Source organism: Drosophila suzukii, chromosome 3 (genome assembly GCF_043229965.1).
Source record: "Drosophila suzukii chromosome 3, CBGP_Dsuzu_IsoJpt1.0, whole genome shotgun sequence".
NCBI lineage: Eukaryota > Metazoa > Arthropoda > Insecta > Diptera > Drosophilidae > Drosophila > Drosophila suzukii.
Genome location: NC_092082.1, coordinates 867,057 through 878,638, shown reverse-complemented (window position 1 = coordinate 878,638; position 11,582 = coordinate 867,057). Strand labels below are relative to the sequence as shown.

General features: G+C 41.1%; 3 protein-coding genes across 5 annotated transcripts; all 3 read left to right on the top strand.

Moving 5' to 3' along the window:
• Nucleotides 1-1,261: 1,261 nt before the first annotated feature.
• On the top strand, nt 1,262-2,358 carry LOC108012556 (uncharacterized). The gene is made up of 2 exons (XM_017077969.4): nt 1,262-1,413; nt 1,473-2,358. The coding sequence occupies exons 1-2, from the start codon at nt 1,401-1,403 to the stop codon at nt 2,243-2,245; spliced, it is 786 nt and encodes a 261-aa protein (XP_016933458.2). The 5' UTR covers nt 1,262-1,400; the 3' UTR covers nt 2,246-2,358.
• A 457-nt stretch (nt 2,359-2,815) lies between these two features.
• On the top strand, nt 2,816-5,616 carry CkIIalpha-i3 (CKII-alpha subunit interactor-3). Of its 3 annotated transcripts, none has more exons than XM_070995596.1 (11): nt 2,816-3,460; nt 3,733-3,822; nt 3,882-4,115; nt 4,172-4,246; nt 4,293-4,388; nt 4,447-4,572; nt 4,624-4,740; nt 4,800-4,913; nt 4,968-5,084; nt 5,148-5,207; nt 5,270-5,616. In XM_070995596.1, exons 1-11 carry the CDS (start codon nt 2,888-2,890, stop codon nt 5,486-5,488), a joined length of 1,821 nt encoding a protein of 606 aa, XP_070851697.1. In that variant the 5' UTR covers nt 2,816-2,887; the 3' UTR covers nt 5,489-5,616. The 3 variants fall into 3 exon arrangements, with proteins under 3 accessions (XP_070851697.1, XP_016934895.3, XP_065720412.2); XM_017079406.4 differs by having other exon boundaries at nt 2,817-3,460; nt 4,968-5,093; XM_065864340.2 differs by lacking the exon at nt 4,172-4,246 and having other exon boundaries at nt 2,817-3,460; nt 4,968-5,093.
• Nucleotides 5,617-6,377: 761 nt separating this feature from the next.
• On the top strand, nt 6,378-9,033 carry LOC108013515 (uncharacterized). Its single transcript, XM_017079409.4, has 3 exons — nt 6,378-6,535; nt 6,604-6,701; nt 7,154-9,033. The coding sequence occupies exons 2-3, from the start codon at nt 6,690-6,692 to the stop codon at nt 8,645-8,647; spliced, it is 1,506 nt and encodes a 501-aa protein (XP_016934898.3). The 5' UTR covers nt 6,378-6,535; nt 6,604-6,689; the 3' UTR covers nt 8,648-9,033.
• Nucleotides 9,034-11,582: the final 2,549 nt, after the last annotated feature.

Genomic DNA, 11,582 nt, shown 5'->3' with positions numbered 1-11,582 from the left:
CCAGGACGGAAGTGCGCTTCTTGAGATCTTGTGACCAAGTTTTTCACACATTCCCCTCGGTGCACAGGTGCTTCTAAGGAGATACCCCAAAAAATTCGCTTCCAGTGTGCGTATGTAAATTTTTCTTTTATTTTGAACGGAAATTAAATTAACGATACGCTCTATTGGGTTGATATGGAAAATTGCGTTTGAATTAGATTCCACGATACGACTTCCATTGGCTTTACTTTTTTCTTATTGCCCAATAAATTAACTGGCTAAGTGATTCGAAGTAAAGAAAATTTTGGGGTCAGAATGGCATAAGTTGGTAGTTATATTATATTTAATAAATTATAATATTTAGGAACTATAGGGGAAACAAATAAAAGAACGGAAATAAATAATTACGACTACTTAATGGCAAACAACTTATTAATTTTTTGAAAAGTGGATTTTATGCCTCACTACAATTCTTTGTTGGTTATCTCAGAAATATATTACTTCGAAAGGAATATATTTAAAAGTATGCAAACGTCCCGAGCGACATTCTACACTTTTATCAAGCTCAAAAATGCAATATTTTTGAATCAAGGCGCCAAGTGTTCTTCCTCTTCATGAAAATGAGTCATAATTTTCCTGAGCTGGTAACACCAACATCGTCTTGCTCTTTGACCCCCATTACATTAATTTACAGTTTATTTACATGTAGAGTTGTTCTTGTTCTCGGGCGACACCTAGCGCATGGTAATACAACTAATATAATATTGACTAGGCTTTTCTGCTGACAGATGGCGCCGCAATTAGGTGGTTGATATTCGAAGAAAACTTATTTGAAATCAAAATATCGATATATCGATGATATATATATTATATAAATACGTAATCACATAGGGGGTGTGGGGGGAGGGTCAGCAAAATGATTCCTCCTGTGGAAACAAAATTTTGTTCTACGCAACAAATTGATTACGTGGGGTAATGGGAGCCAAAAATCGGAAAAATTGTGATCCCGTTGGTATATAGGCAGATCCTTAGTAGACCAAGTTTTCATACCATTGCAAAAGGTATGGTCGTTCCGTTTGTCCGTCCATTTGTCCACCAGTTCAATTTTACGAAAACTCTTAGTTTACTAACTATGCAGGACCATTTCCAAATCAATTAAATGCTTTTAGTCCCCCGCTTCCATTCATTAATTATAAAAATGCTTGGTACTTAAGACAAAATCGTATAATTTGCTATATTTATATCAATCCGAAATTTAAATGGCATTGCCATCTCCATGTTGCTCACAATCAACGATAGCTATCGATAGATACAAAACACAGATGTTTGGATCATGATAGTGATACCTTCCCCCGCGATAGCATGGCCACGCCGTTAAATAAATGCGCAGCCTAGGAAACTTTTTTTTGCTATCGTAAACAATGGACATAAAATGTAAGTAAAACTTACAAAAACTTATAGATGCAAACAAAACCAAGAAGATTATCCTACAGACGATGAAAAGAAGTGGAATGCGTCCAACACCAGGATGCTACTTACCCTTTACAGCCAGCGACAGGCAGATTTTCGAAACCCGAAAAGGAAGATCAAAGACGTCTGGGGGGAAATGGTCGTAGCCCTGCAAAGTCATGGAATGACAGATATAGACGCCACCCAGCTCGATCGAAAGTTCAGGAACCTGAAAAAGACCTACTACTGCATAAAGAGCAAGCACTTGGCAAAGGGACCGCAGTACCATCCCAACTGGCAGTTCTACGACGACATGACAGAAATTCTTAAGGACGAGCCCGTGCCGTGGACACAAGTCCTGACCATGGATGACTACTCGGCGATGCATACGTTCCTGCGTGACGATGACGCGTACAATCCGGTCAATGAAATGGAGAGCGGCAGGATGTTATCCATCGGCACCACTGTCCGGACAGTCGTTCCCCGCCCGCAGAAGCGTCCATATCGCAAACGAAAGTTGGCAATGGGTGAAGATAATGGCAGGACCGGAAATGGAAACAAAGAACCTGAGCAACCGACCAGGGAAGCTGATCCGGTCACGGTCTTCAATGCCGCAGAGCCGGAACCGAGTAGTTTGGCGGAGTCCAAGGACGAGCTGTCCATCGGCACCAAGGAGGATGCGTTGAGACACCTGCGGGCACTCCAGGAATACGCCATGTTCCAGGACAATTTCAGGGCCATCGGATTGCTCATGCAGGCGGAGAACGCCATTCAATATCCGCCCAAAAGCGACGATTTTGAAGTGGATCAAAAGTAAAGGGACCTCATAGCCATTAAAGATAGCTAGTACTAATAAATGTAATTAATTAAACATGTCCTATAATTACCCCTTTATTATTTTAAGTAATTAAAAAAAGTATACTCCTAAAATTCGATCAGTTTCTATAGTTTATTTAAGATGCTAGACTTTTGCTTTAGAATACATAATATACCCTAATAACCCAAATATAACATGATTGTAAGCAGTTACAAAAACATTAAATGTAATAGGAAAAAGCTTGCAATAGCGTTTTTTCAAAAAGGGAAAGTTTTACATCATTTATAAAAATCAAATTAATATTGAATATTGGCAGCACACACACCAGCCCTGAAAAATATGGTGTGAGTATTGACTAAATGAACCAATCTGGCAATATGATGTATCAATTATGGCAGTTTTTTGATAAGTTAATTCAAAAACATAAAATGCTAAGTGCCTTTATATACAGGGGTAAGTGTAAAAATGAAAAATGAGTATATTTTCAGTTTTTAAGAATCTAATAACTATATTCAACTTGGTAAATCGTAATCGATAACTGCGAATTGGCAACACCAAATGGAGCAGCTTGGCAATACCACTCACTCGAGAATTCGGCAGCCCTGGACACATATTTAACTAATTTTCCATTTGTTTTAAATCATGGCAAAAACAATGAATTTACCAGACAACTTGCAGTCAAGGGTATTTGCACTAGGTCCTGCTCCACCTGGGTTTCGTCCCCCGAAGGCCACCGCCTTCGCCACCGCGGAGTCAAATCTCCGAAGAGCCACTACCTACCTCAAAGACACCAACAACAGGCTCGAATATTTGCGTGTTCGTCTGCAGAGGGAGACAAATCAGGCCAGGCGCATGTCTTACAAGGAGAAAACCATGTCCTTCGCCAAGGAGCAGATCCGGGCCAAGGCGCTCATCACCAAGTACCGGCTCAAGCTGGTCCACCTGCAGGATGCCGAGATTTTCAAGGTTACCAAGCACCTCAAGCAAATGGAGGACCTCCTCGCCGATGTAAATAACCGACTGGCCAACCTGAGAAGCAAAATCGTAAAGGAATCTGATGCCAAAGTCCGCCAGGTCGACGTCACTAACTCCTTTCACCTGGTGCGGGAACAGCACAAAACCAAGGTACTCTGCGAGCGGTGGCAGGATCGTCTGGACCAGCTGAAGAAGGCCAGAATCGTCAGGAGCGACCAACTGCTTCAGAAGCCCACTAGTGTAAGTCGTCTTGGGATCATGAAAGACTACCTATCCACATAGAAAATTTAAAATGTACATGTAATCATTTGTTCATCCTATAATCCGGAAAGCTACAAGAACTTAAAAAAACAAACTGAAAGCGGCATCTATAATTAGATTTTGCAAAAATAATAGTAATTAGTATCATAATTACATGACCATACCAAATTAGAATTTGATATTTCAGTATGTGATGTTAATCGATCGGGTTTTTTATACCTACGTTTATTTGCTAACTGTTCTCTTTATAGTTTCAGAAACCACAAGCACTGACTAGATTACCGGAAAAACCAAAAACAGAACACCAAAAGTTGCAGGAAGCCCTGGTCTTGGAAGCATCCGTAAGTAGAGAATATTCCAAGTATTCGCGCAATTGTAATAAATCTAAAACCTATTTTAGAAAGCCAAGGGTGCCAAAAATAACGCCAATGAAACTGGCTGCAAGAGATGTGCATTCCTCAGCAAGATGAACAAGCAAGGACAACCCAGGCTTTGTAGAGTATGTAAAAAATGGGCTGATGATAAGGGCAAGGCCAAAGAAACAGTAACTAAAAAAACGGAGTCGAATGATTTAGAGGTTCGAGTGTGCATGGATTCTAGCTCAACAGAATCTACAATAAAAATAGAAATAGAGGTTCGTTTTTACAAATAAATTTCCGACAAACTGAATGCATCCAAATATTTCTTTAGCCCGTTGAACTAAAAGAGATCGAGGAAATGAGGTCTTTGGAAAATGAAACTATCTCAAATTCCAAAGTGAACAAGGTGAGAATGATGTTTAATTAAAACTGTCGTTAATCGTTTTCTACAGCCCCCGCAGCTACTCAAACCAGTAGAACAATTGCCTGGGAAACCTGGAGAACTAAACATAAACGGAAAACGACTTCGAGCAGTGCAAGTTAATAAGGTGAGTTTTACGCTTATTTTTAAAAACTGTTTTTGAGCTCTGAAATTCTTTTCTACAGCCAACTCATTTACTAAGCCTAAATGAACAATCACCTGGGCAACCTGAGAACCAAAATCTAAGTGGGAACCGATTGCAAACGCCTGGTCAATGGTCAGTAACTATATCGAAGGCCAAAGTGAATAAGGTGAGTTTGAGTTTTGACTTATAAATGGTTTTTAGTCTATATTTTCTATAGCCTCCTGAGAAACTTCGCCGTGTTGAGAAGCCGGGACAACCTGAGGAATCTCCAAGCGCCAAACGAATTCGTACAGCACAAGCTCAACGTGAAACTGAAAATGGTAAAGCTAATGGGGTGAGTTTCTCCTTTAAAATTTAAAAACTTTTTTTGAATCCAGAAATTTTTTTATTTAGCCTCGTCTTGTTCGAGTTGAACAACAGCCTGGGCAACCTGAGGGACAAAATCCAAGCATAAAACGAACAGCGCAAGGTCCACCTCAACCTATTTCAAATAAAAAACTTAATAAGGTAAGTTTTACCTTTAAATTTATCAAATTACCTTTTAACTTATCAAATTTTTAGCCTCCTCAACTACTGTCCCGAGTTAAGCAAGTACTAAGGCAACCTAAGGAACAAAATCAAAACGGAAAACGCCTTCAAACATCGCATGTTACTCGGGAAACTATATCGAATGACAAAGTTAATAAGGTACATTTTTCCACAAAGCAGAATAATTTTAGTTTCTAAAATAATTTTTTGCAGCCTGCTCAACTATTTCCCGTCATTGTAGCTGTTAAGTCGGAAGCAGTATCCTCAATTGAGGTGAGTAGTTTGATCAAAAACTGTTAGAGTAAGTAATTTATAGATTGATTTACCATTAACAGGAGGACCAGGTTACAAGCAAGGACTCTATCGACCCCAATATAATCACATCCATACAAGATACTCTAAAATCCATTGACAGTAAAAATATGGCCCTGGCACACCTGCAAATTTTGCAAGAGTATGCCATGTTAAATGACAACTTCCGGGCCATTGGCCTACTCACGGAAGTCGAAAAATCTATTATCCATCCTCCCCAGAAGGAAGATTTCGATCTTTGATTTGTAGATGTTATATATAATTTCTTTAACTATCGCTTTTATTTTTAAGATGTTAAAAATAACTATATTACTGCCGAGGTCTCTTGTACCACAACGAAGTGAAATTATTAAACTAATTTTAAACAATATTTTAAATTTATATGCGAAAAATACCTACCACAAAAATAATAGCCAACCAGCGTGAGATATGGACTTTAAAGGAAGAAGTCGGTGAACTAGAGTTTGATTTCATTGAGTTCTTCTAAGCAATTGATAGAGAAGATTAATTATATAACCGATATCGAGTCTAAGGAGGAAGACAAAAGAGTAGCTTGAAAAAGGTGTGCCTTAAATCCGGATATGTTTAGTAACAATATATTCAGGTTTAAAGTAATATTCATTCTCAGGGATGACTCGTGTTTTAACAGGTCCATTAAACTAGTTTTCAGATCATAGGTCATAGGAAATCTAATAATGACTTTTATACATATATTGGACCAGGTACAATAACTTTCACTTAATATGTACATAAGATCCGTTTAAATTTCTAACCGGTATACCTACTTTTTAAAAAGTTCTCATTGTATCAGTTGACCTAAAGAATAAATGGAAATAGGTTTTGACCTGCAAGCCAGTTGTCGTTTAGATTAAGTGATAATGAGATTGGTTTATTTTGGCATGTAAAACCAGTTATAGCTGCTTTGGCGAGAGATTATTTACTCTCGATCTTACTAAAAATAAAACCCAGGCATGCCATACCATACCATACCACAAAGATATAGCTCGATCGTCGGGGGAGCAGTGGGTTTTGAGCGCGAGAGAAACGAAAGAGCGAAATTTCTCGTAACGCTCGCAAAGATCCGGTTTTACATTCTCTGAGAGCGTCTGAGAGTACAGATCGTACTTTTCGCCCCGCATGTGCATACATATGTTTTTCATTCTTCGATTTGCAATCGCTCTGGAAACTCTGAAAACGTGCTGCTGCAGATTTTGTGTGTCTAATGTGCCAAAAAAACTTCTGCATATTTGAGTAAAACCAATTTCTATGGTTTAAAAAGTGATTAAGAGGTATGTACAATGAATTTGGTTTATTCGTTGATAGTATAACAATGCAGTATAACTTTCATCATGCGCAGACTTTGTTATTTCATCGGAGGGCAAGCTAAAAGAGAGTGTAGAAGAGCGTACCACATCACAGAAACCTGTATGTGTGGGAGAGGAAATGTACTCTGACGTAAGTACTCTTTTTTACAGTGAGTAACTGAGAGGCCATACTTCCATTTTAGCAATTTGAAACTCACAAAAATAATTAGATTAGGAAAATATTCCTTAAATAAATATATGTAAGAGTACTTTTCAAGGCCTTTGTAACAAGGAGAACATTTCAGAATATGTACTCGAACTTAATCGATCTTACAATCCTTTTTGTCACAAATGCTTGTATCAGAACCTTTGAAGGTGCGATCGTCACTAGTTTTTTACATCGTTAGAGTTGTTTTATTTTTCAAAAGATTTTAATATTAATTATATTTTTAGATTATTTTTATGTCGACTTATTTTTAACCTATCAAATATTAAATTCAAACAGCCAGAGCTTGGATTTTTGTTAGTATCGGATTGCTGTCCTCAGTTTCTTGCCTTCCCCTTTCCAAAAGCCCCACTAAGTAAACCACAATCCAATTGCAGAATGACGATGGGCACGAACATTCCAATGGAGCGCAGCGTATCCGGAACGTGTTGACTCTGGAGGAGCGGGTGGCCGCCATCCGGCAGTATGACATAGTGCCGATGTACAGCAAGATTGCGCGGAACTTCAATTGCAGCTGGGAGCAGATTAAGAGCATAATGTCCAACCGGGAGGCGATCCTGGAGTTCCACGAGGCCACCAACCGCCTGAGCCAGCCGCCCAGTAAAGATGCCGAGCTGCGCCGGCGCAAGCTGAACTTTCTGGGCCACTGCCTGTACGAATATATCCAGAGGGCCCAGTTCTATCTGCACAGCGATATCAACGAGGAGTTGATCCGCAACCGGGCGATCGAGTTCCGGGACCTCATGCGACTCGACGGCTTTGTGCCGAACAAGCCGTGGATCAATCACTTCAAGGCGGCCTACAATATAACCCTGTCGAATCGCCAGATCACCATAACCCGCCGACCGCCGCGATCGATGGACTTGAGAGACATTATGTCCTACTGTGGGCGACACACCTCCATGGCTTGTAGTCTGGCGCCCAGGTCGCCGGAACCCTCATCCACGACGAGCCTGGACGTCCAAAGGTTCGTCGACCGACCTCTGTACCGCACCAAGACCTTGGTCACCACGTCCACCCAGAACCAGGCCACCTCGGACGAAGTACAGCTGCGACGCAAGCGGAAGATCGCGTTCCTGGAGAAGTGCATGTACGAGTACATTCAGCGATCCCAGCTGCACAACAAGGGTCGACTCGACATCGACAACCTGCGATCGGTGGCCATTAGTCTGAGGGACATCCTGAAGATCGAGAGTTTCTTTCCCGACAAGGTGTGGTTCAAGCACTTCAAGAGTCGCTATAACTTCACCTTCTCGGTGGGTGTTCCGGTGACCAATCGCCGAGTTCCGCTCTCCCTGGACCTCCGCGACATAGTGAGTTACTGTAGCAGGAATGAACACAAGATAACTCTGGCCCACAAGAAAACACAGGAGCAGCTGAGAGCTGGCTTTGTCCACTTTCCACGGGTGGAACCAAAGACCGAAGAGTCAGAGCCAGAAGATGATGACGATTGTGTGGCCATCGAGGTGCCACCTGAACTCATAGAAATTAATGACGATGAGGATAATGAGGACGATGATAGAAATGCCGACTCCCCGGAGAGGGCCACCAAACGAAAGTTGGGGGAGGATGAAGAGTCCGCGCCCTGTGGGCTGAAAATTCAAAAGATTCAATCGCTCAGTGAGACATTTTCTGGGGAGACGGAACTGCCACCGGCTAATAGTCCCGGTCATTATTCAGAGACCAGCGATGAGGCCCATCTGCCACGTTGCGTGGAGAGCTACAAGGATGCACTGCGTCTCCTCAAGCCCCTGGAGGAGTTCGCCCTGATGGAGGAGAACTACCGAGCCATCGGCCTGCTCACCCAGCTGGAGAAGATCTTCGAGACTGGGGCGAAGAAGAATGGGGAACAAAACAAATCCATGGAATAGGAACCCAACCAAATACTTGTGCCTTAAGTCCTAAAACTTGAAAAGTATTTACATATGTTAAGCTTTGATATAAAGTTTGGAAGGTTTGCTTTATACAACACAGTAAAGAGGTCGTTTAAATAATATGTTACTTCTTTAAATTAAACATGTTAATTTACTCTGAATGTTTACCATATTTTTAGTTAAAATACAAATGAATTCCTTTATATTAAGAAATTTAATTTACTGCGAGTCTCATAGCTTAAAACAACAAGTAAGAAATACAAATTTCCTTTTCCACTTCTTGTAAAAAAAAAAACTTCTTGTTAAACTTAAACTACTGTTCTTAAGTATTGATTAAAAACGAAGTCTTTGATATGGATTGCCAAGGTATTGCACATCACGAATATCCGTCTGCTGGTCGTTTATGGGGCTGTTCTCTGGGTCTTTGACCAGGTTACATAATAGCTTGCCATTTTTCCAGCGAGACTCGCAATCAGCGCTTAAACTTTACGTTCGTCCTCTAAAACTTTTCGCGATGTGGGATGAGATTGAACGAGTCCGAATGACCTGCAGCGGAGTTGAAGTTGAACGTGCGTGGAACAGAAGCTCCGGAAGTGGGCAGATGGAGAGGGAATGGCAATGGAATGGTGCCCCGTAGGTGCTACATCAATTCTAGATGGGTAGTACAGCCGGAGGTGGTGCGGCGAAGGACGAATGTCGAAGGACGAGGTGGGAGGAGCGGATGCCAGCAGCGCAGCATCCCGGCGAGGGACCTTGCGGTGCCAGGAGGTGGACACTCCTCACAATCACACTCATACTTATAGGTTGTTAAGCATATACGTGCAGTGAAAAAAATATCACCTATTGATTTTATGTCCTGCACTAATGTATAGTACTTAGAAATGAGTTCCGGCTTGGAACCCCTTAAAATAATAACATTTTCTTTTGATCCTTAATGTTTTTTAAAAACATACTGAATATTTATTACCCTGCCCAAATATCATAGATATACCTATTATTAGGATTGCATAACTTATTTGTCCATAATATCATCCAAAGTTTTGTGATATTTAGGTTTGCATTTGGCAGGGTAAGAGCACTACGATTACCCAAGCGGGTCTAGGTGTACGGAGCGTTGCAAATGCCACGTCCCCATTGCTACATCACCATCCGTTCTCGATTGCGGCAAAGTTTCGCCATACGAGGGCAACCCTCCTGGGCAGCAGAAGCTGAAGCTTCAGGACTTTCATTTCAAGGATTTCCGACCGACGTCGTCAGACTCGACTGACGGCGACGGCTTGACTATAGCACCCTCAGAAGCGGAAAACCTACGAGTGTAGGGTTAGGTGCTGGGGGGTTCCCCGATAAAGGTAGAGCCAGAACAAGAACAACACGAAGAAGAAGCAACATCAATGCAAACACAACAACTTTGGCTCAGGTTACTGCCACACGGCTGCGCCCCAAAACAAAATTGAAACCCCAGCGCGTTAAGAGCTCTGACATAAAACCCTGAAAGCGGAATTGCCGTTGAGGGATATACGACGAGCAAAAGGACAGACTATATATACAGCTCTTCAGCTACCTCAGCCTCATCCTATGGCCCGTCGCTTCTTCTTTTACCCTCGAGTGCTGCCGGGGTTCGGAATGGTATATATAGTATGGTATGGTACATATGCCAATCGCAGGACGGAGAGGATGTATAGCCGCAGGGCATGGAAAAATTGTCCTATTGGGTACAGTTGACGCGGGTTTTGTCGGGCACGAGCTTTATGATGTTACACAACTGTTTGTGATCGGTGGATGTGCAGAAATGTTTTAAAGGGTAGGCATTATCCCATGTATACTCTTGCAAAGGGCATTGAGTGGTCTATCATTACTATCATTAATAAATACAATTTAACTAGAAAAACCTATTTAATATTAATTTTAATAAGTCCCATTATTCTGAAAGTGTATTTATTTATTTTTACCAAACGTCGATGCTTAGCATCCTCTTAATAAGCTTTCATTTTTAAAACCCTTTGCAATTTAATGGGGCGTTGCATAAACTTTTGATACGGTTTTATTTCTTTCTTTTTATATGGGTATCGTAAGGCGTACCATTTTATTAAGATTATAAATGTTAGAGCTCTGGGGCCTATTCTATTTATAGCATTTATACAGCGCTTCTGGGTGTAACTTTTTTTATTGTGTCGGAATCATCGAGTCCCACTGGTTCCGGGCGCTTTACTCATCCACAAGGGTGGATTTTTGAGAGTATGGCGTGACTAACTGCCATGCAATGTTCCCCAAAGTTTATGAAGGTAATTTTATCTTTTGTATATACAAAAGTTGTTCATTGTTAGAACCGGGAAAGCTTCTTGATGCGTATTTCGCAAAGCAATCTATTAACCTTTCCCTCCAGGTTCGTGAACAGTATATGTACATAATGGGTATAAAACCAAAGTCCCAATAAATCGGTGGTTTACCTTGACTTGCTTTTTAAATAGGTAAGACGAACCAGCAAATTAAAATTCAGCGAACTCGATGAATAATCTTGAAAAGATCATTCAATATATTGGGATAGTTTTTGGGGGAAGAACATAAACTGAATTACCTGTTTCACCAACGCCCCCTTTATCCATTTGCATCCTGTAAATGTATTCGATTTCATTTATTTACTGTGGCTGGCATTTAGTTGCATATATAATATCGATTCTTTCATCATACAGACTCACCCAATCGACCCCTTTAATCACCAAACATACATACGATGCCATAATCGTTTCCATTGTATGCCAAATACGACTGGCTCGCCAAAACTGTAGACCCCGGCTCAAGAGCGACTCTACGAATACCCGTTCATCTAGAGTGCAGATATATTTAATGTATATACATTCCGAGCGGAAAACGTGAGAAACGACTGGATCTGACGACTATGGCGATGATGGCGAAACAAGTCTGGTTCTCTGGT

What these genes read in the sequence shown, in the direction of transcription:
- CkIIalpha-i3 (XM_017079406.4), top strand. Translation starts at nt 2,888, where the DNA reads ATGGCAAAAACAATGAATTTACCAGACAACTTGCAGTCAAGGGTATTT. An exon ending in CAATAAAAATAGAAATAGAG is followed by an intron (nt 4,116 to 4,171) that starts GTTCGTTTTTAC and finishes ATATTTCTTTAG; the next exon opens with CCCGTTGAACTAAAAGAGAT. An exon ending in AAGCAGTATCCTCAATTGAG is followed by an intron (nt 5,208 to 5,269) that starts GTGAGTAGTTTG and finishes TACCATTAACAG; the next exon opens with GAGGACCAGGTTACAAGCAA.